General features: G+C 52.8%; 8 protein-coding genes across 8 annotated transcripts; 6 read left to right on the top strand and 2 right to left on the bottom strand.

Annotated features, from left to right (window-relative positions):
• Positions 1 to 1,715: 1,715 nt before the first annotated feature.
• Positions 1,716 to 2,568, bottom strand: CLUP02_13844 (PX domain-containing protein; the record flags this gene model as incomplete). The annotated part of the gene is made up of 3 exons (XM_049292781.1): positions 1,716 to 1,779; positions 1,839 to 2,017; positions 2,104 to 2,568. 3 exons carry the CDS (start codon positions 2,566 to 2,568, stop codon positions 1,716 to 1,718), a joined length of 708 nt encoding a protein of 235 aa, XP_049149927.1.
• Positions 2,569 to 4,152: 1,584 nt separating this feature from the next.
• On the top strand, positions 4,153 to 4,470 carry CLUP02_13843 (uncharacterized protein; the record flags this gene model as incomplete). The annotated part of the gene is made up of 1 exon (XM_049292780.1): positions 4,153 to 4,470. One exon carries the CDS (start codon positions 4,153 to 4,155, stop codon positions 4,468 to 4,470), a length of 318 nt encoding a protein of 105 aa, XP_049149926.1.
• A 2,063-nt stretch (positions 4,471 to 6,533) lies between these two features.
• CLUP02_13842 (uncharacterized protein) lies at positions 6,534 to 6,821 on the top strand (the record flags this gene model as incomplete). The annotated part of the gene is made up of 1 exon (XM_049292779.1): positions 6,534 to 6,821. A coding segment is annotated over one exon (288 nt), but the record flags the coding sequence as incomplete, so codon positions are not given.
• A 915-nt stretch (positions 6,822 to 7,736) lies between these two features.
• Positions 7,737 to 8,487, top strand: CLUP02_13841 (uncharacterized protein; the record flags this gene model as incomplete). The annotated part of the gene is made up of 3 exons (XM_049292778.1): positions 7,737 to 7,842; positions 7,929 to 8,017; positions 8,086 to 8,487. The coding sequence occupies 3 exons, from the start codon at positions 7,737 to 7,739 to the stop codon at positions 8,485 to 8,487; spliced, it is 597 nt and encodes a 198-aa protein (XP_049149924.1).
• Positions 8,488 to 11,245: 2,758 nt separating this feature from the next.
• CLUP02_13840 (CDP-alcohol phosphatidyltransferase) lies at positions 11,246 to 12,910 on the top strand (the record flags this gene model as incomplete). The annotated part of the gene is made up of 4 exons (XM_049292777.1): positions 11,246 to 11,267; positions 11,440 to 11,549; positions 11,664 to 11,789; positions 11,867 to 12,910. 4 exons carry the CDS (start codon positions 11,246 to 11,248, stop codon positions 12,908 to 12,910), a joined length of 1,302 nt encoding a protein of 433 aa, XP_049149923.1.
• A 66-nt stretch (positions 12,911 to 12,976) lies between these two features.
• CLUP02_13839 (uncharacterized protein) lies at positions 12,977 to 13,790 on the top strand (the record flags this gene model as incomplete). Its single annotated transcript, XM_049292776.1, has 5 exons — positions 12,977 to 12,995; positions 13,066 to 13,178; positions 13,235 to 13,346; positions 13,418 to 13,461; positions 13,674 to 13,790. 5 exons carry the CDS (start codon positions 12,977 to 12,979, stop codon positions 13,788 to 13,790), a joined length of 405 nt encoding a protein of 134 aa, XP_049149922.1.
• Positions 13,791 to 14,190: 400 nt separating this feature from the next.
• On the bottom strand, positions 14,191 to 15,725 carry CLUP02_13838 (uncharacterized protein; the record flags this gene model as incomplete). The annotated part of the gene is made up of 2 exons (XM_049292775.1): positions 14,191 to 14,400; positions 14,445 to 15,725. 2 exons carry the CDS (start codon positions 15,723 to 15,725, stop codon positions 14,191 to 14,193), a joined length of 1,491 nt encoding a protein of 496 aa, XP_049149921.1.
• A 1,959-nt stretch (positions 15,726 to 17,684) lies between these two features.
• On the top strand, positions 17,685 to 25,180 carry CLUP02_13837 (uncharacterized protein; the record flags this gene model as incomplete). The annotated part of the gene is made up of 5 exons (XM_049292774.1): positions 17,685 to 18,372; positions 18,462 to 19,447; positions 19,878 to 20,156; positions 20,440 to 24,147; positions 24,206 to 25,180. 5 exons carry the CDS (start codon positions 17,685 to 17,687, stop codon positions 25,178 to 25,180), a joined length of 6,636 nt encoding a protein of 2,211 aa, XP_049149920.1.
• Positions 25,181 to 25,659: the final 479 nt, after the last annotated feature.

Genomic DNA, 25,659 nt, shown 5'->3' with positions numbered 1-25,659 from the left:
CGGTTGGCGCAGGCATCAGGCCTATTTCTATGTGTCGCTTTATGTATGTGTGTGTGTGGATTAGGTGAGTTGCGTTCGGTGGTCTGTTTCGTTTCGAACTATGACTTTCTTGCTGCTGGTTGGGTTTGGAGCTTATGTTGGTTCCAAGGTTGGTGTTTCTTCGGAGACAGCAACAGCGACGTCACTTTCCTTAAGAGCTGTTTGGGGTAGTCACCCGCAAGGTTGAGGGTGGAACGGAGTCAGCAGCTTGAGCGTGTAATAAAGCGCAGGAGCCATAAGATGGAACGGAGATGGGGTTGAAGTAAGCATATAATGATTACTATCCGTACGGCTGTAAGAACATGGATGTCAAGGTACTTGAGTAAGGTAAAGCAGAACGGGAAATTGTGCGGTCTCAAATTGGAAGAGAAGGAGAAGGAGGGAAAGCAAAAAGCAGTGTAAAGAATGCGTCCAGGAGGAGTGACCGATCGAGAATATATTGCAATCGTGGGGCGCTCTCAGATCCTCGCCGGTGGCATGGGATTAAATCTCGGCGACGCCTTAATGACAAGACAATGAACACAGTCTAGTGTACTAGAAGGAGGAAAAAAACACTACGCAAAAAAAAAAAAACACTTGCCCGCCTTGCATCATGAGTGCCACGGGGGACACCCTTGCCGGTGGGGTGGAAGAGTAAGGCTTAGGGGCGACGGCAGTGCCAAGTTGCCAACTGTTTCTGGACAGCATAAAAGCAGAAAACTCAGTGATCAAGTTTGCTCAGCCGACTATTGCTGGCGTGTATACCACACCGCGGGCTGTGACGCACGATGGACTGTTCTGCTCGGAATCGCGGATGGGGGCCGTCGGCACGCGGCCGCCTGTCTATGCGCCTATCACCGGTGCCCTTCTCAGTCCGCAGAACCTCCCGAATAGGTGGTGACCTCCAGCAGCGTAACACCAACTGCCACTTTGAGGGACCTGGAACTAGCGGATATCGTAACGACCATCCGCAAATAGCAAATCTATCCAAAGTTCCCTGTGTTATAGACGACCGGACGCTAGGCTTAGTTTTTCCCTACCGCTGTCTTTACGAAGAGAAACGGGGCTGAGTTAGGCTTTCTTGTGTCTCGATCTTGTTCAATTTGCAAGGAAAGATCTTTGGACCCCAAAAGACCCTTGACCATTCTCACGTTTTCAACTGCCAGTCAGCAGTGACGCTCCCCAGCCCTGTACATCCTGCTGAACATTACGCGTCAATCTGTGGGGGAGCCCCCTCAAAAGCCCAACCAGCGTGGCCCGACTCACGCCGGCGGGAACAGCACATCGCCACGGACCATGTCCGGCGGCGCATCTTTACGTCCTGCCTTTTTCTGGCATCTCCACTGTACCCCACGCGGCCGCGGCCGCCGAGACTTTTCCGGCAACGGGCTTGGCGGCCACCGTTCTGATGAATTTATTGTCACCAGCTGTCACTGATCTCTCGGTATGGGTAGATATTTCGACAACGGCCGTCCAAGAAAGATGGTTCATAGCGCAAAACATTATCATTATTGATGTTTTTGCATGGTCCAACCGGTTTGAAACCGCTATGTACGTGCAGATGGCCATCATTCTTTTGCCCGTTCGACGTCCGCGCGAGGAAGACGCCCAAGATACCTAGCCGTGTCAGCTCTGCCAATATATCCCCCCCAAAAATGTACAAGAAGTAAGTTGATTTCGGTATTCAGACACTATCATTACGAGAAGAGAAACTCCTTGAGTACTGGCGACCCAGAAAACTCGGGATTCAACATTATACAACTGTGAATCGTTAGCAACCATCCGAAAGGCATCTACTGCACATGCATTTGCAGACGCACTTGAGAAAATATTGTAGCCCTGCCCTCCTCTTATCGAGGAAACGGGGCCGGAATTTGGATATCACACTCTTGGGTGGTAGAGGTGGTACTGCTGCTTCGAAATCGGGGAACGTCTTGACCAGCTTTTCGCGAAGGTCGTCGAACTCGGAGTATCGCTTTCGGATGTTCATATAGCTCCCCTGCACTCGTCTTGTCAGCAACTGCGCTCGTAACCTCGAATTGTGCTCTTTAGGCCTTTATTCTTCGAGCCAGGGTTATCACTGACTTGCAATGTCTCGACTCTTATGTTCCAAACAACAAATGCCCCGATGTTGGTTGCGCTGCCGTTCACCACGACGTAGTCGGTAATCTCGACACTCTTTGCCCAGCAGGCTCGATTTCGACCATTGACGTCGCTCGCTTCGTTATCGTGCATTGTGATCGCGCCGGCGGGTAGCACTGATTCGACCGACATATTGGAAATCGAGCGCTGGTGGTGGCCGAGCCAATACGGAGGCGACGTCACTGACGACGGACTTGTCACGGACGACTCGGTTGGCGACTCTGTCTCTTCCTCTTCATCCTCCTCATCACCAAACAGTCCACCCCGTGTGTCATTATTGTTCTGACGCGAAAGTAACCCTCGAATGGCTCCGTCCGTAGCGACCTTGTGTGAAGGTCTAATATGGCCGTTTGTGCCGCCGTTAAGACCGCCGTTCGGTCGGAACTGGGATTCTATCGCCGAGTCCATGAATCCATGTGTGAGGATGGTACCTCATGGACAGCCGTGATGTTGTGTTGTGTTGAAGATGCGATGTGCTCGAGGGTAGCGAAAGCGCAAGGCGATTGTGACGTATTGGCCGTATGACGATATCAAGAGTCTTAGGTAGCTTGACGAAAGACCTGTCTCGGGGCGCTTGCTGGACGCCGTTCTCTTTGGGTGGTGCCGCGTGGCTGTGCAAATCGACCAAGAGTGGAATGGCGGCCACTTTGGCTACTAAGCGGGCAGAGGATGTAATGTTGACTGTATGGTTTGTTGCCGGTGATGCTACCTTGGGGCGGGGATTAGTCGGCCCGTGAGATGTAACGGGTCTGCGAATGACATCTGAGGGGTGAGTTTGGCAAAGAAGAACACAATGAGGAACGACTAATGCGACAATCAGCGCAACTTCGTCGCTGGAAGGAATCGATTCGAGTCCAGGACAGTTGAGAGTACTCTTTAGACGAGACAGAGTAAATGTTTACAAAATAATTACCTACAGCTTCCCGGGTGAGATCCATGCGGATAAAGCATGACGATAAGAAAAGCTCCTACCACCAACCTTAGTATTCGTACCTTCCTGCGGCTCGTTCTTCCCCTCACATCTGCTGGTTCGTGCAAGAAAGGAAGGACCCTTCTGAGACGGTGGCTTCTGTTTGGCTAATGAACAACGGTAGCTTCCTTCCTTAAAAAAAAAAAATTTCCCTGCGAAATCGGGAATAGAGGAAGGTCCGGATACAGCGAAACTCGAATGAAAATAAAGCGCCACTGCCATTAGACGAGAGTTGACCACATCAATCGTACAGGTATTCGCAATTTTTCTTCGCCAACCTTGGATAAGGTACGAGGCGATTGCAAAACTGTCATCTTCTGGGTACGCAGGAAACTGCTGCACCTTGCACAGCTGTTTTGCCACTTCTTGAGAGCTCATCCATCCTACAAGTTCTTGATGCCTGCCCCCCACACACCTACGACCGACTCTCGGACTTTGATAACATTCGCCTCAGGATCTTGACAAGGTGATGTTAATGTCTTATACCCAAGCTATCACACCAAGAAGAAAACCGGCTGCGGCGCTTAGGATGAGATCTCCGTGTACACGGCATCGGGCACAGAAGACATTGGCCATGATCGCGTCTGGTGCGACAATAGTAGGCCCCTCCCGCGCTATCAACACGTACACTACTGTTACACGCAGCACACTCCCGAATCCCAACACATCGGTGCGGATACGAAGCAGCAGAAACCAAGCCGCGGTGGAGTTGGAGGGTTGACACCCACGACACCCTCTCGACTAGCGCATCTTGTCGAGCAGGGGGTTAAGTCTTCGGCTTCCATTTCGAATCTACGTCGTCTACCCCAGTATGTCCCTGTTGGCGGCTGGTAGGCCTCTCGGTACTTGCAGAGTGCATTGTAACGACATCACGGTAAGACCTAAGACCTCTGGTTTCGAAAACCCAACCCGACATACAAGTAGCATCCGCAAAGGCTCATAGCCGCCAACGCCCTGCCAAGTTGACAGGTTCAGTTGTGGCGGCCAGTTTGCCATTCTTGACATCTACCACGGACAGCCCAATGGCACTTCGAAATTCGAAGGGCATTTTGGCCATCAACGGTGTGGTGTCAGCGCTCTGCTACGACTTGTCTACAAATAACAGAGAGAGGCATCGATGCGGAGACGTTGGGGCGCTTGGGATCGTCGCCCCGGAGGAAGGGGTCTCGGAGGCAACAGACAAGATCCGGGCGGAGCCAACCACCTCAATATCCAAGTTGAACCTCTGGAGTCAGCGAGTCATTGCCAGCCCTTCCGATTTCATTGTGGTGGACAAAGATGAACTTCCAAACAGTCGACGTCCACCGAGCTGCTCTAGACGGCACGACCATACATACTAGCTGCATCGGCTGCCTGCACAGGACAAGACTGCAGAATACGAGTGGCGATCAGCCAGTGGGACGCCGGGAACAGCGATAGCTGTGCTTCTTACGGATACTCCCTACACATCCTGGAACCCAGCAAGTGGTGTCAAGTCCCTCACAAAAGAGAAAAATGCTGGCGGTTGGGAGAAACCCACAGACTCACCCAGACGCTTCCCGGCAGGCCGATGGGTACAACCTTTTTACTCCTGAGTCTTGTCTCGCTACACAGAAAGTGCATGTTGCAGATGGTGGCCTCGTAAAGTTGTGCTAACAGGGAGCCAAGGGGAGGAGTAAGAGGGGCTGGCTCTGTTTGGCGGCGAAGTTTACTGCACAACAAGGTGGTCTTGGCTCCATAACTTTCACGCCGCATTTTATGGAGAGCATCGAGACAGTTCCAGTGTTCTACAACCTCGTAATCAACAATGGGTCTGGTCATCCGACCTGCAAAGTCGCACTCAAGTGGGAATTCGACTGGTTTGTCCTCGAATACGGAGGGATACGGTCTCGAGTCTCGAGTCTCGATTACTCCGTGTGTCCGTATCTACGAATAGGCGCCACAGCTTCGAAGGAATAGCCGGCAAGCAGAATAGACACGGATTCGTCGTCGTCGTCAGTATGTCTGGCATTTCGTGGGGATACGAACGAGCACAGGAATGTCTAGCTGACGCCGCTGACTGGATGAAATGCCTGCCTAAGCACGAGGCAGCTTCCACAAGACCAGTAGAGGTCGGGGCTGGAATTGAGCCAGGCGAGCCTTAGAGGAGGATTGCCGTGGGATCAGCAAAGATATGGCGAATGGCGAAGGGCGGACAGGCCGGGCCTTCCAATCTCAAACGGGTCCGGGGCTGCAAATTAACGAGCCAAAAGTCGATAGAAGCCGTCACCGCAACCTCGGCAATGCTGCAAAGGCCTGCCTGACACCTTGACTATTCTCTGCCATGTCTGCTGGCTCTTAAGACCGGCATTTGAGGATATGCTGCGGATACAGAGGCACAGAGAATACAGAGTATCGGATGGAATAATCAGACCGCTCGTTTCTTGCGGCAACGATGAGAAAAAGGCTCTGGAGTTTGAAGTCTGTATGGGTTTTCAGTGGGCTCGCGCGGTGCAAAGTTGCAGTTTGTGGAGAGGAGATTCATCTCCGGGCAACAATGGACACCCGATCTCGTTAGCGGCACAAGTAAGGAGACGCTAACAATCGTTTTAGTGCCATCGGTGCTGCAGACAAAGTGCAGACTGCAGTGTTGCAGCGCCGGCGACGCAAAAAGCCAATTGCCCCAGGCCATGTAATGGATGGATCCCTGCAGAGAGCGGCATGCTCCCACTGAACCCTTCCTCTGCTAAGCCTCAATATCCACCGAATAGAAACACAAGACCAAGACAGACCACGGGAGAGAGAGCCGCTACGAGAGCCACCCTCGAGGAAGCATTCACACACCAACCCGACCTTGCCATGGCCTGCCAATCCTGCTTTGCCCAATATCAAGAGTCTACGGAGTGCAGATAGAGGGCTTCTCTGACTTGCCTAATTTTGAGGAAGAGGCACCCTAGGGCTCCAGAGACACAACCACAAACAACCATGCCTCCCTACCATTCAAGCGGGTCAATGGCAAGGGCGGCAAGAGACAGACATGCCAGACAGGTTGCGGGCTACAGCTCAGGCTGGGTTCCCCTCACGTTATCAATATCCGCCCATCAGCAACCTGTGATTAGCGGTCAGACAAAAGTGGCGACTCTTCGTTCTGGAGATGGTGGCCTGTGGAGAGGCGCGCTGTCCTCGACGTCGAACGCCTCGTACCATAGTGTACAGATGCATTACAGGTGCATGGTGGGAAAAGACATTGAGAAGTGAGAAAAAAATAAAAAAGTCAATGATTCTCCATCCGATCCCCAAGAGCAGGGGACGGGTTCATCCTGTGATTGGGCATCAGGGGGGTGGGGGGTGATGGGATGCCGATGAACAGACCCCAAACAAACCCTGGCCAATTCTTAGCTCCTTTTCTCGACCCTGGGATCTTTTCTCGAGAAACGGTATCTGTACATACGTACGGAGTACGGAGCACCACACCATCACCACCGCACAACCACCACCAGCAGGAAATACGCCGGGTGGCTGGCGTGGAGAACGTGCTAAACCCAATTCTGCCTGTTTTTCTCCTCGGTCCTCTTCGACAGTCAATCGGCTCCTCTCTATAGACTCCCATGCAAATGCCTGCCTGTGGATTATCGCAAGAGAGGTCCCATGTTGTTGTACCTGGGACCCCGGGCCTCCTTTATTTTGTGCCGTACGGAATACCACGGATACTTCAATGTGGATTTGCGAATAGAAGCTTCCCGACAAGGCCCTGGTCCGAACGAGCAGACTACCACCTCGAATATGTGCTAGTCAACCTTAGTGCCCGCTTGGCAAAAGTCGTGCGTCCGGCTTGTCTGCTCCTTCTCACCTTCCTCCCCACGGCTCTGTGCCCCGGGGCTTTTTTGAATATGAACCGTCAACTTCTCTGACGATTCCCATTCCGCTTCTCTTCTCCGATCTCCTCTCCCTTTTCCATCTTTCACCTCCCTCCTGAATCCCTCCGCGTGTGTCTGTATCGTCTTGTCTCGGTCTGTCGTTACACAGTTGAAGAACGTGTCTGCACATATATTTCACCCGAACCTCTTCATCCTCTCCCCCCAGACTCCTCACATCTCAGTCGCTCCAGCATCGCCAGTTGCCAACATTATACACACGGCACAAAACAAACCGATTTTCCAGCCTCACTATCGCTACCAGTACCTTCTCGGCCAGACCAGTCCACTTTCGTCAGCAACGAAAGGGCTCCATTTTATTATTAGTGCGTAAGTCAAAACCGCCCATTCCTCAACGCCTCGTTCATAGCTCTGGCCTCCTTGGCCCGCCTGCCCGCCCCAATCACCCTAAATTGGGCCAAAAAGCCATGTGTTGTTGGCCCGAATAGGCGTTGGACATATCACCCCCTCCAGACCTTGGCCTGTCTTGGGGAGACTTTAGGAATGCAGCAAAAGGACCGCATAGGGACGAAAAGATGATGTCTAAAAACATACACAAGGCGGGTTGCTGACCAGGAAACGCACTACAGCCGATATTAATATTTGAATCTTGTCAACTTTTCTTGAGAATCTTTCTCCCCTTCAACGACAACAACAACAACTTGCCCGTACATATACCCAAAAGGAATCCTTTTCGACACCGGTTCAGCATATACACAGCCCCACAAATCACAATGCCTTCGTTCAAGAGCACCGTCTTCGCCGTTGCCGCGGCCTTTGTCGCCACGGCCCAGGCTGATTACTACGTCGAGCCCTCATCCGTTCCTCTGGCCACAAGAAGTACGAATTTTTGCTACCCATGTTCCCCCGGAAATACTTACCCGGTGGTTGGTGATTTGGCCAGTATGCTAACAGGAAACCTGCAGAGGCTTGGTGCGCCGACGAGAAGAACACATGCCCCATCATCTGCCAGCAGGTCGAGCCCCGGACGACCCTGGTGAACGACTGCGACCCTGTAAGTAGCCAACGCCATCAACAGTAAAACATGGAGGAGCCAAGCTGACCACTTTCCCCCCCACACAGGAAACCCTCACCTACGGCTGCATCTGCGGCGACAAGAACCAGCCCAACATGACCGAGTACTCTCTCACCCTGCCCTACCACGTCTGCCAGGAGTACGGCAACCAGTGCGTCAAGGCCTGCGGCCTCGGCGCCAACCAGTGCTCGTCAAACTGCCGCCAGAACAACCCCTGCGGCGCCCAGAACCCCACCCGCCAGAACTCGACCTCCACCGCCGGCACGGCCACCGCCTCTGCGACGGCCTCCGAGACGAGCGGCGCCATCTACACCGGCCTCGGCGACTCCGGCTCCTCCTCCTCCGGCTCGTCGTCCGGCAGCGGTGCCGCGGCCCTGGAAATGGGTCGCAGCGCTGGCCTGGCTGTCCTCGTCGGTAGCTTGATCGGCGGTGCTGCTCTCTTGCTCTAAGTCAGCACGCTACCGATTTGTTTCGGGAGATGAAAGAAAACAAAGAAGAGAAAAGAGACGGAAGCAGGAAGAATGGCGGAGGAAGAAGCGTCGTTTATTGCCGTGTGTTCTGTCACGTCCGCTCTTTTGAATACCCTCTTGCACAAAGTTTTTATCACATGCTCGGCGTTTATGGGCGAGGTGTTTTGAATCATGGGCCCCTGGATCAACCAAACAATAATGTCTTTTTAATACTTTCGGACAGAACACACACAAGCAATGGAGCGGGGATGATCTAGAGGTTGGGCAAATCTATCTTGAACGTTGTGCGTCATCTTTCGCGGGGGGCAGAGCAGTAGCAGAAGAAAGATTGAAAGAAAAAAGAATGGAATAAGAAGCGCAGTTGAGCTTCATGAACCTGAAAGCAGGCCCCCTCGTGCGTCTTGATATCTTGACTGTCATCCCAACATCCTTACTAGCTAGTGTTGCCTGGCGTCTCCGGTGTATCGGTGAACCGCCGATGGATACATCCGGTCTTATCTAAGGCTGAGCACGAGACCATCCGTCCCGTTCATCCCGTCTAAGGATCGTTCGCGTGATGTAGATTGTCCTAGATTGCAAGTAACATCAGATTAGCCTGCATTGACTACCATCGCTAGCAAGAGGCTCGGGATGGAGAACTGCGATGTGCGAGAGCCGTCATGAAGGCAACGTCGGAATATGCTGGCGTAACTGCATCGCGGGCACCAATGAGAGCCAGACAAACTTCAACACACACGTTCCGAAGACCTATGAGCGGGCAGGTGGGATTATCGACAAGCCAGACAAGTCAAATGGGTGACCAGTAAGGCGCCGTCCAGGACTCCAGCCGGCCTGTGCCACATGCAAGTCTGATGCCGCCGTACATATCGGAGCGGGGGTCACGGGGACCAGCATTCGGTATGGTCAGCGCGAGCCAGGCCGGCTCCGATCTTGACGGCTTCGATCTGGGGCTGAGCTACGGTGTGCCTAAGGCTGGTCGAGGAGAAGACGAGGCAGGGTTGCTCGCATGTCATCGTGCAGGAGTGTCGACCAGGCTTTTGCACAACTACGTAGCAAACCAACTGCCCAGTGAGATTCTTTGGGGGCCGACAACCAGACGATCTGGCACCAAACTCAGTGAACATCGGCCGGTGCAAGCTCATATCCTGGCGGGGAAGACTTATGTGGAGGCAGGCAGGCGGGCTCGGTGTGTTAGTGAGCAGGGCCCGGTGCTACCTCGCCGATGTGCACCGTAACACTTGCTGGGGCAGCTCCAGAATCCAGAGTCCAGACGGAACAAAGGTTGGCTCTCACATGCTAATTGCCGGTCAATGCGCGTATGATGTAGAGACTAAGGTAGGTAGAGTGGGTAGCATCGAGTCCTTGGGTTCCAAAGTCCAGCGGTGGAACAGTCAAGTCTGCATCAGTTCGAGGTTTGGAGGCGGATTTAGGGCCGTCGGAGGAGCCCCCGGATGGTGAAATCAATGATATCGATCCAATGGTGTGCAAGGAAGGCGCGGTAAAAAGGCGGTAAACGCGAGGAGAATCCCTGCGTGAGCCGGCGTTGATTGGATGTTTCTGTCTCGGGGCCTTGAGGAGCGAAGAAACGGGTGAGGAGCTTGGGGCGTTTGGGAGCTGGTGTGTTTTAATAGGGTCCCTTTTGAGATTTTTGTTGAACGCCGAGATGGGCGGGGCCGTATGAGCGTAAATCGGCTGGAGTGGTGCGGTCGTCGCAGTCCGTCAGACCTCCGATTTGTGCGTGTCGAGGATCAGATGGGCCCATGTGATTTCCTGCAGGGGAAATATGGCGAGAGGACGTGGATGTCTCGCAATTGGGGTGTGCTGTGGTTTCTGTCAGTAACGTGGGCGTGGATTTTATGATGTAAGTGCCAAAGTGATGTAGTTGGCATTGAAAGCGGTGATGGATGATGATGGTAGAGGTGAAGTTGAATGCGTCTTGAGGTACGAGAATGGAAGGAGAAGACGAAGACCGAGGAGAGAAATCACGAGCTTCCTTTCCCGGTGGACTTCAAACTTGGTACCTTAGGTAGGTAGGTAGGTACGGAGTAATTAAGGTACTTGGGAGTTGGGACTGGGACTTGGGGTACGTATCCGCCGACGTGCTTCTTCCTGCTGCGGCGGTGGGCTGGAGCCGCTGGATTGACGCACGTCGACGGCCGCGTACCTACGGCAAACTGAGCCTCCCTCCTTCCGCCCCTCGCCCCGGCCGCCCCAGGCCTCTGGACAAAGTTGAGGTGCATCTGATTTGTTCCCGAAAGAGAAGCTTGTGCCTGCGGTGCGTGCCATTTGCTGCTGGTCGCAACCGCAAATCCACTTCATCTGCCTGACCCCGGCCACTTTTTCACCCCTAATAAGAAAAGAATTAGAAAAAAAAAAAGAGAGACAGAGAGACACCTGGACGGGAGCCAACGGCACGGCCTGCCTTATGATGCGAACTCAATAAGGTACTTCCTTACTTACCTTACCTTACCTACGCACCTTCGATCCCAAGTCTGCACTGCACGTCAACTTGCGGTGGAAGCCGAGCAATCCTCTTGTGCCTCCCGTCCTCCATTTACCTTTGGCCCTCTGCTTAATACCTCCTCCATCCCCTCCTTTCCCCACGGCCGTTGTTACATCCCACTCTCCTGCCTCTGGCACTCCTCCTCAACCTTCCCCCTCCATCTCCTTCCCCCCGCCGCAACCTGAGATTCTACATCGATTCGATTTTGTGTCTCTGACGCAATTCTTCACAGCCATGGGCGCCGCAACTTCAGACAGTAAGCACGAACCCTCTTCCCCCAAAGACTGACCTCGCCGTATGCGCCAGGGCACCTGGATGGCCTCGGCGTCACCTTCAAAGTGCGCGCATACAATTCATGGCAATAGAGCTTGTGTGGGAGCTATGGTGGAACCTCATACGTGGACGACAGCTAACAATCCATCCTACAGGAACTGCTGCCGCCGAATGCATCTCGGACGATGCCCTCATCCACCTCAAGTCCTACAAATACTCGGCCGTCGACAAGTCGCCCATCTCCAACTACATCCTCCGACCCTACGTGCGTAGCCTCTCCGACCATCTGTTCCCCTCCTACCCGCCGCTGCCCCGCGCCGTCCGAGCGGCCTCGACCTCAGCATTTCTCCAACATATTGCTAACCAAGCCTCATCGTAGTGGAATGCTGCCGTCGAGCTTCTGCCGCTATGGCTGGCACCGAATATGGTCACTCTGCTGGGCTTCTTCATGATCCTCGGAAACATTGGCCTCTTGGTCATTTTTATGCCTGACTTGGTTGGACCGGTAAGCCAAGCTCGTGTTCCCCGCCAAAGCCAGACGTGCGCAGGTCTGGACAATTCGGCTAATTCGCGTGTCAATAGGGCCCTTCATGGCTATACTACAGCTTCGCTTTCGGTCTCTTCATGTACCAGACGATGGACAACCTCGACGGCAAGCAAGCGCGACGCACCGGAACCTCGAGCGGACTTGGCGAGCTCTTCGACCACGGCATTGACTCCCTGAACTGCACCCTGGCCAGTCTTCTCGAGACTGCTGCCATGGGCCTCGGCACTTCCAAGTCTGGAGTCTTTACGGCCCTTGTCCCATGCCTGCCCATGTTCTTCTCGACTTGGGAGACATACCACACCCACACTCTCTACCTGGGCAGGATCAACGGTCCAACCGAAGGTATTCTGATCGCCTGCAGCGTCATGGTTGTCTCTGGAATCTACGGCCCTGGCATCTGGACCGAGCCCATCATCAACATCCTTGGCGACAAGGCCGAACAGCATCTCTATGGCTTCCACTACCTGCTGGGAGACTACTCGATTCGGGACATCTGGATTGCCATGATCGTCTTCTCACTCTTCGCAACCCACATCCCCTTCTGCGTTCTCCACGTTATTCAGGCCCGCCGCTCGCGCGGTGAGCCCGTAGCCCCTGTCTTCCTCGAGTGGACGCCCATGACAGTGTACACCCTTGCTATTGGCGCCTGGGTCTACTCGCCGTACTCGGCCATTCGTAGCGATAACCACCTTGTTCTCTTCTGCGTCACCATGGCCTTCGTATTCGGCCGCTTGACTACGAAGATGATTCTCGCTCACCTCACGAAGCAGCCTTTCCCTTACTGGACCGTCATGCTTGTGCCCCTTGTTGGTGGTGCTGCGCTTGCCAACCTTCCACGTCTGGGCCTTCCGGGCATTAGTGCCCAGACTGAGCTGTACTATCTGTACGGCTACTTCGTCTTCTCGGCCGTCGTCTACTTCCGCTGGGCATACCTGGTCATCACAAGTATTTGCAACTTCCTCGGCATCAACGCTCTGACTATTCCCAAGGAGAAGCAGCTCGCAAACAAGCAAGCTATTGCTGCCGCCAAGGCACCGCCTCTGACCAATGGTCTGATGAACGGCGTGAAGAAGGATTAAGCCAGGGTTCTTTCAGCAGCTCAACTTTGCGGGTCGTTTAGCTGGTCAAATGTTTTCACTACGACAATGAGCAAAGATGCCAGAGGTGAGAGGCGAGGGTTAGGGTCGATGTTGAGATGGAGTGAAATGACGGATTTCGAGTAAATGAATTACAGCAAGCCTGAATGCGGCTTTGATGGAAAGTCGCGCTTTTTTTGCATGGATGTCGGCGTTGCTGGAGGCTGATCCACTTTCAACATGGCATGCACTTATTACTGGCGCTTTTTGGGTGAGCAAAGCCATGGAAATCGGCTTGGCTCGATTGAGTTATAGGCACTTTTCTAGTACGAGGACTTAAGCAGTCCGTTGCATAATATCAACTTCAACTTCAACTTCAACTTCAATCTCGATTTCATCATTACGTATTGGTTGGCTCTTCAACGGGTCATGTCTAAAAGTGATTCTGAACATTCGAAACCTCCCTGTGATGTGTAACTCTAAGATGCGCATGTCTGAGACGACTCACAGCCGTATCTTGTGGTCAGGTAGATGTCATGGGCGGATTATCACTGGTATGACCTTGACAGAAATTGTAGTCTCACGATTAAAAGTTAACTAAGACGACTTGGTCAAGGAAGCTAGGTCCAAGAAACAAAGAGTACTCTATTGGCCACAGCCCTGCCTGCTTAGGTACATTGAATCACACTACATGCAGCTCTAAAAGACTTGTTCTTTGTTACAAGGACTTGCCTTTTTCGGTTCGATCGATTGTGTGGACCTGCAGGGCGGATCACGGATCATGCTAATGCGAGACGTTTGGGAGATTGGCTCGAGAGACATGCTCTCGATAAGTGCAATCTTTCAAGTGCAAATCGGTGTAAATCAACAACGGCTCTCATAGCGTTCGCGCTTTTGTAGTAGTGCCGTATGAAACTGCGAATACGTCCGCCACAGCTTACGACGAACGATGAGGCCCGTTAATAGATGTCAATTCTTCTTTGTCATTATCGCTTTAGAGTGATCACGGGAATGCCATTTTTTACCCCTGAGATTTCTTTGAAGCAAGATCGAACAAGCTCGAGAAAAGCCAGCAGAGAGACCACAACAAGTCACTGGGTATGGTCGCAATTCCGCAGTATGCTCGCTCTGTTCGGCCGTTGAATGCCAGTACCGGCTTGCAAATACCGCGATACTCTCCAATGCCTAATTATAAATCTCAAGTGATCCCGTGCACTCATTCTTTACATTCCTGTTGTTATCACTTTCCCTTGCTTCCCAAGACATCTCAATGGTCAGTCAATTCACGATAGACTGCGTTGAACGCGATTTTCCAGAACACGAGAACTCAAAATACATGCCTCAATTAATGTATCATCAAACCGGTGAAACTCTTGTACATCTATGTCTACAACCTTGAAAGTAGTTTCCATTCTCTCAGTTGCGGAAATAATGCCAACATGTGACAAAGCGCATATGGTGAGTCGGACATTGTAGTTTCCGTTTTCACCAGCCTCACATTGCAGGTCAGTCCGCGTTCTGTACAGCTAGCTGCCACTTGTTCCCATGATCTCAAAGCCTCCTTACTCAACTTGAGCTGCCATGTCGCTATAACGGTAAGAAATGGCGAGCCTCTCCAAACGTGGTATCTCAGAATAAATCCCTCACGGGCGCCTGGGGCCCAAATTTCCATTTTCTTGAGTAAGGGCATGCGCAGAGCAGCCCTGCTTGCCTGAAGAAGCAGACGATCTAGAGCTGACGGGCTGGTTACTAGGTCTCCAATACATGTCGTTAGGGCTAAATTTGTAAGGGCTGGCCAGGCTCGAAGACTATCTGATAGCTCAGTGGTATTCTCCGGTATATCCCTTGACGAATGCCGGAAGAAGTCTGTAGCATCAACAGCGTGACATAGAGTAAGAAACCGGAGCCGATAGCTTGCGTTGACCGCTGAAGATACAAGGTCGTCATTGCGCATCCGAAGAAAACGCGGGCTTCCATTAAGTTTAGACTGCGCTTCCCAAACATGTACTGAACTTATCGTGGAAATTTTGGCCGCACGGTCGAGTAGCATGATCATTGCCTCATCGCGGGGGAATTGTTCGTATTGAGCTATCGCGTGCCATGGCTCGTAGCTGACAGTCCTGAGACGGCAAAGACTACCAAGAACTTTCGCAAGCAATGCCTCCGACATACTTCTGTAGCAATATTGGTTTACGAAAAGCTTTCTGACGATGGGGACCTGAGCAAGCTTGAGAGTGCCGGAACTGGTGTTCAATAAGTTGCCGAGGAGACGCTGTTTCGACTTTGAGGAGTATATACGTCTGCGATCATGTTGACTCGCCTCGGCGCGATGGTCCCAGGGGTGGCCTGAATCACTCGGAGAGCTGGCGCTCAACCTTAATTTGACGCCACATTTCGGCGTAGACCATGTTGAAAGAGAGATGAATAACTTTTTTAGCGCTTGACTGAAGAGCTTGTTGTTCGTTCTGATCGTGTCTCGGGTCTCTGGTTCGTCGAACTTGTTCACGTTATCGTATTCGTCAAGGCTGACGTGGAGTAATATCTCCTTGACTAGATCTCTTCGATAACCGTGAACAAAAGAGCTTAGATTATCGATGTCGGAACCAGGATACCGAAGCCTCAGGCGTTGGAAAATCCGCGCTTCGAAGAAGGCTTGCCATTCCCTTGAGACGCTTGCCCAGTCCGACAAATCGTGTCCTTTATATCCGATTTCAACTTGCTCGAGGATCATCAGTCGAATCTCTGTAGGCAAGATTGCCCAGCGAAGGTGATTGTTGACATATTCAAACGAGTATGTGATTTTCGAACGAAGCTTCATTTTCTAGCTAGGTTGCTCAAAGTGAGGCTGGGTTGTTGAGTGCTGGGATGTTGAAATTGACAAGAGGGAGCCGACGGACAAGTTTTGTTGCTGTCAAGGGCCCAGAGAGAACTGTTTGCGGCAGGGAGTTGTACGAAGCGGAATTCACTCAGTGAACAGAAGGAAATTTCTTGGGCTCTTGCTTGAAATAGCAAATAAGGTTGCTCCCAGATCACTTAGCTGATCGATTTGGCCATCCGGGTCTTGCATCTCCCTACATCAGTTAGCTGAGATACTCAGTGTTGTCTAACTTTTGTGAACATTTGTGGCACAAAAGCATGATATCAGAACATGATGATGTACAAGGCCGGCCCAACGGTACGTGCGACAACAGGACCAAAGAATGAGCGCTATTTGTAGGAGCTGAACAAGATCCTGGGAACGTCTCTCATGCATTCATGTTATGGAACGTGTGTAACGAATGGGATCAAGAGAATGTTGAGTAGTTTGCAACTTTGCCCCTTTTCACCAGCAGAGGAACGCTATTATTCTACCGCAAACTGGCTCACAACAAGAAGATGGGCTATGGTAAGAGGAGCGATAGTCCTGATTGGCCAGTACACGGCGCTGTTATATCACGATCGTTTGCTGCGCCATGGTCGAATGGTTACATAGTTTTGGTCAGTATGGCGGACGGGACACTTACCTTTGTGGCACAATGTCATCTTCTTAGTATCTTGCCGAGTTTTGCAAAAGGCTTCAGAGAATGGTGTTGGCGAGGCCATATATTCCCACCTGTCGACGTTTCAGACGAGAATGTGTTCACATGTAGCACTGATATTGACGTGTTACACGACCTTCGCGAGATGAAGCCTTTCTGTCAACTGGTTCGTTTAGACGACAGTCTTCCCTGACAAGTCTACTCGCTGGAATGCATGCAGACACCTCATGGTGAGTAAACAGGCAAAGAGACTCAACCGAAGCTATTGATGAATGGATAAATCCTATGTTAGGTTTAAACCCCTTTCACGTCCTATATTTGCCGTCTGTTTACTCTACAACATTTCCTATATTTTGACAACAGGGGACCGGAGTGTCTACCGCAGTTGTAGGTTCGTAAATCTTCTTTTTGCGGAATAGCAATATGGGCTGCTACAAATTGTATCGGTGCCAGAAATCGTTTTAATGTATTTTCTGTTTACGAACGGCAAAGAACGCGACTCTGCACTATGATGTAATTGCGACGCGTTTGCTTAAACCACAATGAGCAATCTGTATCCGTACACTGAACAACATGCTGCTGCCGATGTTCTGGCAGATAGACTAGTGGCACCTGGCTTTCTAATTATTGGTTTTCGTTCAACCCAATGCATTGACATCTGCTTACGGAGTATGGCAAGGGGAATCAGGGGTGACTTCTGGCAGGAAAGTGGGAAAAGAGTCAAGGAGCTTGCTGATGTCAGGATTTCTGTCACCTCTAAAAGCGGGAGGGAGGGCAAGTGACGGTACATAGGTTTCGCCCAAGGTTCAGCAGAAATGAGATGTACCTCGACCAAAGACTCCCTTCTCCCCCTCCTTCGGAACCGCCGATAGGGAACCCACCCACAGCGGCCTCAGCGGCTGCCCGCTGCATTCAGCAGAGGCAGGCATTCCCGTGGTGGACGCAAACACTGGGCAGGCACTTGCCAGCGTGAGATAGGTACGCCCAGTAAAAGACAGTGCAGAAGGAGGCGACCAGACAGCCCGAGGAAAGCACCTTTGGAGCAAACCACCCGTGCCACAACCCCCAAATCTGGGCCAGAAGACCACTCGCTGCCTGCCTGCCCTTCCCGCATCGCAATCGACGACGACGACACCCGACCGTGACTCTGCGACCGAGGGAGACCAAGCGGGAGGAAAAAAAATTCATCAATCGTCACCATCAATCGCCATCGCGAAGAATCAACCCGAGAACAATGAATGGCTATTCAATCGTCGCCAATGGCCTCCGTTACGCGCTCCACCCGGAGGACCAACACTGAAGGCCTCGTCCAGCAGCAGCTTCACCCCCATCCCCTTCACCATCCCGTCCAGGCCTTCGCCGCCGCCAACACGAACACTGTGACGCGCGCCGCTGCCACCCCCCAAAATATCTCCAGCTACCAGCACACGCTGTCCGGTCGCACCAAGCGACAGCTCGACCAGACCGATCATATCGTCGATTTTGAACACCAGAAACCCAAGCGACCACGAACGAGCATCGAAATCCTCATTCGCCCTGCTTTGTTATCGAGCAAGCCAGCTGTCGCCAACGCGACGCCCACGGCAAACGTCACCCCGACTCCGCATCCGACCACGACCACGACCGCGGCCACGAAGCCTCAGGTGGTCGCACCCCTAGCAAAACCCACGCCGAAACCCGCACCGCAACACGTCGCGACGGTGCATCCTCCGAATCCAGCCGCTGCTGCTGCGAACAAAAATGCTGCCCAGTTGACCAAGCATCAGGAAAAGGTCATTAATGGGATTAAACACGAGCTGGATCGCCTGCAGCCCCGCGAGGTCGATACCCACACAAAGGAGGGGGGCCGCAAACTGCGCTCTCAAGAAGCCACTCGCTTCAAGAGCGAGCTGTCTGCGTATTTCCCCGAGTATGACGAGGTTATCGGCAATGAACCTAAAGAACAGCGTACGCCCCCAGTTCCCTAGAAGTTGTCTTCTGCTCTCAGAGACCGAGCAAACACATCCTTGTACACTTACTGACGATTTCCCCTTCAGAGCTTTTCACCTTCGATACCCCGATAGTCATTTTTGACTCGTACCCCACACGCCCTCATCCAGTCCCGTGGCACCGAAATCTAGGCGCGACGCCAGACCCCAGTGCAGGACTTGATGGCTTAGCAAACTCGACTGCTGGGCACAATGTTCCTGTGCGTGGATACGGCGATGCTCTATTTGACGAGCTTGTCGATGCCCAGCGGATAGACTTTGATTTCTTGGGCATCTCGCAAAAGCGAGAACCTGTAGAAGATCCTCTTCCTGATGCATCCTTTATATCTTCCCACAAGAGAGCGGAAAGGCTGGAAAAGTCCATTCGCAATACCGAACGGGGACGAGCTCAGCATGAGAAAGACCAGGTTGCGCGCCTCCTAGACGGTCTCCAGGGTCACGACTGGCTCCGAGTCATGGGTGTTAGTGGTATAACAGAGACGCGAAAAAAGCAATTCGAGCCAGCACGGCAGCACTTTGTCAAGGGCTGCCAAGCCATCCTCGACAAGTTCCGCCAGTGGAGCTTAGAAGAGAAGCGCCGCAAGGCGGAGAAGGACCGCGCTCTCGCCGAGAAAGCTGAAGCAGAAGAGTCATCAAGCGGGGACGAGGATTCATCCGCAGACTCCGAAAGCAGTGAGGACGATGTCGAAGGGGATGACGAGACTGGCGATATCAGCGACGGTGACCCCCCAGGTTCTGATGATGATAATGATTCTGTGACCAAACAGATTCGTGAAGAGGCCACAGAAAGGTCAAGAGGATCGAAGAATAGCAAGAAACGTCCACGTGCGACACCACAGCCAAGGCCCCCTCCAAAGCCTGAACCCCCAAGGGAATTCAAATCCTTCTTCAAGAAGAGATACGAGCGTGAGAGCGCTTTGCACCGGCACAGGCGTGCGGGCCGTAAGGTGGTGGCATGGGGACATCCGTTACCAGAGATACCCGAGATCGACTTCGATCTCCCTGAAGAGTTGCGTGACGAGGAGACACTGAGGGTACATGCGAGGAAAAGACGTCGTGATCGCCGTGGCCGAACCTGACGAGAGGTAGTCGGCTGCAGGGTTCGGGCTGTGACTGTGCGATACCTGGTGTGCTGTGGCTGCTTCTTGTCTTGCATCGGGGTAGTGCGATGTCTAGTTGTAACATTATCATATGTAGACTGTTGGGTTAGCATGGCTCAAGAATAAGCGTTCGAATTGTCCCATATTGTCGATGCCGAAATGAACAATATCACCCTCCCTTTGTGATTGTGAAATGCCTCCTTCAGCTACTTAAGGTAGCTAGCCTCAGGAAGTAGGCGCTTGTGAGTCGCGTAATAAGTTGTGGTTTCCTTCCAGAAAGAGGGAAGAAATGGCGATGATATGGCGGCTCTGTTTTCAAGGACCTGGTCGGATTCGGGAAGGAGCTTGGTGGCTCAAGCAACAGGTGGAGCGGTACCTCGGGGAGTGGTCTGCTTACATAACCGAGCTCGAGGTGGACGGGAGTCGTGACCCGCCCAACGGGCAGGCACCTCAGGCGCAGGAGCCAAGGTGGCTCCGGCAGCTCCATCTCAGTCGCGGCGAACCGTGGGACGCGCTGACCTTGGAAGGCCTGAACTGCACCAGCTGCTGCCGACCTCAGATTTTGTGTTTGGTCGCAGCAGAACCTCTCTCAACCTCTTACCTCTCAGCTGGTCGTACCGTCGTACCGTTGGAGAACGGCATTGTTAATATTCTCAGCTGCCGCCGGCCCTTCGCCTATTCCATTTAATTTCCTCCGACGACCTCTAACGACCGATTTCCTACCTTTGCGACGCCGACCGCAGCGACAGGATGATCGTGGCCCTCGTTCAATCCTGCACCTGAGAATCTCGCGCCGGCGCACCTTCTTTGGATCGTATCCGCCGGACCTCAAATTCATCAAACAAACGACTGGGCTTTCGACCGAGCGACTCGAGCTTTTTGCTTGATGCCAAACTGCGACGTCATACTCTGGAGCGCAAACTGAGCCCACCATGAGCGCCATCGAGGCCACTGTGGCCGCCCCCGCCGTTGACGAGGTCATCGGCAGCGATTCCGAAGACGATCTCCCTCCTATGAAAGACGAGCCACCCTATCCGTATTTCGTCCTGAAACAAGATGTCGAGCTCGAGATCAACTTTCGGGCGAAGCGAATCGAAGGAAAATCCCACATCACGTTTGGCATGGTCGGAAATGCCCAGCTTGACGAGTTCGCCATCGATGCGCGACAGTCCGAGATCGACGTTAAGAATATTACGGTCACCGCCCTCAAGGACCAGAACCCCCTGGGGCCACCTAAAAAGGTGTCAGCGACGTACACGGATCCGTATAAGTTACTGGATTATCCGAAATACTATGACTGGAACGCCTCGCATCACGACCTTAGGAAGATCCGGATGCGACCCCTTATGCACACCCGAAGGAGCGACGTGCCTGCCGAGAATAGAGAGCTGGTAGGCTGTACGCCCGCTGATGGTGCCTTGCGAGTCAGTTTGAGGGATCTTAAGAAGACCAAGGGAGCTGCTAAGGAGGAACCGGTACCTGGAGCGGGAATTGCCAAACGGCCGACGCTCAAAATTCGCGTTTCGAGCGTGACGCCAAATTCTGCGGAGCTCCCCGAGAGCGAACTGACTAGTTCAAGGGAGTACCGTGTCACGATACCTTTCAAGACCAAGCTCGTGCGGGATGGCGTTCAGTTTGTTGGCGTTGATGCTGGAGATCTTCGATATCCGCATGCCTATACTCGACATTCCATCGAGCCAGGCACTGCCTCTTGTATCTTCCCCTGCATCGACGATCCCGGCACGCTTCCGACGTGGACGATGGCCGTCAAATGTCCGAGGACGCTGGGCGATGCACTTTGGCAACCACTGGCTACCCAACACAGGAATGGTAATGCCAATGGCAACCGCGATCGCGGGGCAAACCAGTCCAAGGCTGACAGAGACTTCGCCCTTACCGAGGAAGACAAGCTTCTAGAGATGACAGTCGTTTGCTCTGGCATTTTGTCAGACGAGATCGTCGACCCTGAAGACGAGCAGAAGAAGATTATGACTTTCGAGATGGAGAAGCGAGTTGCCGTGCAGAAAATCGGCTTCGCGGTCGGTCCGTTCGAGCACGTCGACTTATTCTCAGATTTTCGCACGGAAGAGAACGACGAGAAACTCGGAGCTAGCGCGCTCAAGATTCACGGCTACTGCCTCCCGGGAAGAGCTGCAGAGGTCCAGAACACGTGTGCAGCGCTCGCCGCGGCTGCTGACTTCTTCACCCTCACGTTTGCTCGATATCCATTCGACAACTACAAGATGTGCTTTCTCGATGACATGGTGGAGGATACGGTGGCCCTCCAATCACTCTCCTTCGTTAGCACCCGCCTACTGTTCCCCGAGGACATCATCGACCTAGAGGTAGACGTCACAAGGCAATTGGTGTACAGCCTGGCCTCGCAATGGAGTGGGATCAACCTTTTCCCCAATACTCGCAGAGACCTTTGGGTCGTCATCGGCATCGCCTATTACATGACCGATCTTTTCCTGAAGAAACTATGCGGCAACAACGACTACAGGTTCCGGATGAAGACAATGTCAGACAAGCTGGTGACAGTTGATATCAAGCGACCATCACTGCACGAACTTGGCCATTTCCTGCACATTGGAGATTTCGAGATGGAATTCATGGCACTCAAGGCGCCCTTGGTGCTCTTCATTCTCGACAAGCGGTTGATGAAGGCACCTGCCCAAACCAACCTCACACGCATCATTTCCCGAATTCTTTACAAGGCCAACATCGGAGACAGACAGAGCGAATGGATTATCAACACGGAGTCGTTTCAGCGGGTTTGCGAAAAGAATGCCAGGAACAAACTGGAGGCGTTCTGGAACCAATGGGTTTACGGCTCGGGCTGCCCCAGGTTCGACGTTTTTCAACGTTTCAACAAAAAGCGACTCTGCGTCGAGATGACTATAAGACAAGTTCAGGACAAAGCCCTGACTGAAGCTGAGCTCCTGAAGAAATCAGAATTTCTTCGCGCCATCAAGGAAAAGGCGCATGGTGTAAAGACGGACGAAAAGGCCGGTCTTTTTACAGGTCCCATGACCATCAGAATTCACGAAGCTGATGGAACGCCTTACGAGCACATAGTGGAGATTCGCGAGGATGCTGCTAAGGCCGCTAAGTTCGAGATTCCTTACAACACCAAGTACAAGCGATTGAAGAGGAAGAGGAGAGCAACGGAAAAGCTCAGCGCACAGTCTGCTGCCGACCCTGACAATAACGAAGACGCACTCTTATATTGCCTGGGCGACGTTCTGACCAACCCCGAAGATATGAGGAAGTGGGATTTTTCCGAATGGGAGCCCGAGATCGAAAAGGCCATGGACCAAGAGTCTTACGAGTGGATTCGGATGGACGCTGACTTTGAATGGGCTTGCGAGATGAAGACAAATCTCCAGAGCTACATGTACGTGTCCCAGCTCCAGCAAGATAGGGATGTCGTGGCGCAGCAGGATTCGATGCTTTATCTCAAGAAGAGTCCGCCTCATCCACTGGTTTCGACGTTTCTTACCAGAACCCTTGTCGACCGGCGATACTTCCACGGTATTAGGACAATGGCTGCGGAGATGCTATATCACCACGCCGCGGATAAGGTCTCAATGGCTGGTATGACCCATCTACTGAAAGCCTTCACCGAGATGTTTTGCTATGCCGATACCTCCATGCCTCGGCCAAACGACTTTTCCGACAAGAAGCAGTACACCGTGCAGAGCGCACTGCCTATGGCCATTGCAAAGATTCGCGATGCCAACGGTAGATGTCCCGAAGCCGCACGACGGTTCCTTCTGAATCAGGTTCAGTTCAACAACAATGCCAATAACCCATACTCGGACCATTTCTACGTTGCCAAGCTTTTGGAGGCTCTCGCCCATAGCTTGATTCCAGAGAAGCGACGGGAGTCAGACGATGCCATGGAGGTGGACATGTCAGCCGAAGAGAGAGGTTTCCTTAAGGAGGCTATCGTCGAGATTGATCGCTTCCGTAGGATGGACGAATGGGCCAACTCTTACCAGAACATCTGGACGACCACCGCGCTCGAATGCAGACGCAAACTCATGAAAGCCGGAGTGATTCCCAAAAGTGCAGTGGCCTTTGTCCAGTACTTGCAGGATGACACGCGCGACTTGGTTCGACTCAAGGCTTTCGAGGCTCTGGTGGATCTGGGTTATTTGATGGATCTGCCTATCTTCCGCCTGATTCTTTCCGTCATGAGCACTGATCGGTCTCCATTCGTGCGGGATAAACTCGTCAAGATCTTCTGTACAGGTCTGGCTAGCCTCGCCTTTGGAGAGCAGTCGAAGGCCAAGGTGGCACCTGCTGTTCCTGATGGCGGGCTCATGATTGTGGACAATACAGAAGCAGAGACGCAGAAGAGGCGAAAAGAATTTGCTCGAAAGCAGGATATCAACGTCGCACTCGAGGCTTTGAGGACAGAGATGGAAGAACAGTTTTCAGAGCAAGAAGCGGCACTGGAGCGAGCTTTCTGGAAGGCCATCAATTCTAACCTGATCGGGCGTTCCGAGAAGATCACGTTGCTGGAGCTTTGCGGCACCATTGTGGATGCTGCTGACCGATGGACGATTACTTTGAAGTATCCTAAACGATGGAGAGTTAATCGTCCTGTCCAGCGTCAACCTGGCAGAGTCAGTTTTTCGTTTGGAGTTGGCAATTTCGTCGTTTATTTTGCTAACAAACGCGCAGAACATCATCAACTTCAAGGCGTTCTTCAAGACGGGCATACCGCAAAAGATCAAAGAGCCCGAACCACCGGCGCCAGTACCAGCACCGGTATCTGCACCTGCGCCTGCTCCTGTAGTTGTACCATCTCGGCCGCCCGAACCCAAACGACTCATCGTCAATATGAAGAGTGGTGTTGCCAAACCCAGCAAGCCTACGGTCTCCCTTCCACGCCCCGCTCCCACGGCCTCTCGCCCATCGCCGGTCTCTGCTGCACAGTCTCCCGTTCCAAGCGCCGCACCGTCCCCTATCCCTCGGGAGGCAGACTCCATTGTCGCGCACTCGAATGCCAAGGCATCTACCCCAAGGCCGTCATTCTCAAAGCTCCCCGGGTCAAGGCCGCCGAGTGTGAAGCCAGGTATCGTCAAGGCAGGCATCGCCAAATCTGTGGTGTCTTCGGCGTCATCGTCGTCGTCCATGCAGCAAAATGGCCGTTCTACTCCTCAACCAACACCCGAGCCCGGCAGCAGCAAATCGCAGAAGCGGCCTCGGCCCGACAAGATCCCGGGGGTTGATGAGGCATCGCCAGCTCTCAAGAAGGCGAAGCTTACTGTCCGACCTGACGGCACTGTGGTTAAGAAGCGCAGGATGTTCAAGTTCCGGCATCCCAGTCTCAGGAAGATCCTGAAGAAACTTGGTATCAAAAGCCAGATGCCCTACAGAGATCCGTCAAAGATTCGCAGACCTGGCACACCGTTGAGTGTTCGTGCTTCTCCCGCCGGATCACCGGCCCCTCCCCCATCTGAGAGCATCAATGCGAAGCCGGCTCGCAAACCTCTCCCTGGCGCACCGTCCGCGGCCAGTCCTCCTCCACCAGTTCCGGCATCCCTACCGCCGAAGCCTCCGCCGCAAGCATCACCACCTCCTGTTGAAGGTCAACCTGCTCCAAAGAAGGTAAAGCTTGTCATCAAGAAGCCTTCCAGTTCGCTGCCCAAATAAACGGTCTCAAGCCGCTTACTCATGGGGTGAAGCCAGAGATATGAGTCGCCGGCAGGAAATGCCACTGCGTCTCTTATCATGCGCTCAACTCACAAATTACCTCCTTTCTCCCATCTTTACAGTCATCTTATCATGCTTCCGAAATGGGGTTGCGTGAATTCACATTACATTTTAGGCGTTCTTCCAGGGCTTGAGACAGCGGAGGTTAGGCGGGATTATACATTATCATTACAACTAGGTTTTAGGGGAAGTGAAACGTGGCAAACCACAGCGAGGGGTTAAAAAAAGAATAGGGGCACGAGAAAAGGATCGCGACGAGCGTCCCCAGCGTGCCGTGCTTTTTGTGTATTAGTAAAACAAGAAACACTTTCGGAAGGGAAGAGAGAGGGACGAGGAGGGGGAAATAGCCAACCTCAAAGTCGTAATGATACCTCCCTCAGTCTAGTATGCCTCTTCATGTGCCCATCGGTCCTCTTGAC

The sequence above is a fragment of the Colletotrichum lupini genome, chromosome 7 (assembly GCF_023278565.1).
Source record: "Colletotrichum lupini chromosome 7, complete sequence".
Classification (NCBI taxonomy): domain Eukaryota; kingdom Fungi; phylum Ascomycota; class Sordariomycetes; order Glomerellales; family Glomerellaceae; genus Colletotrichum; species Colletotrichum lupini.
The sequence above is the reverse complement of the archived record's forward strand: the minus strand, read 5'-3'. Positions and strand labels throughout refer to the sequence as shown.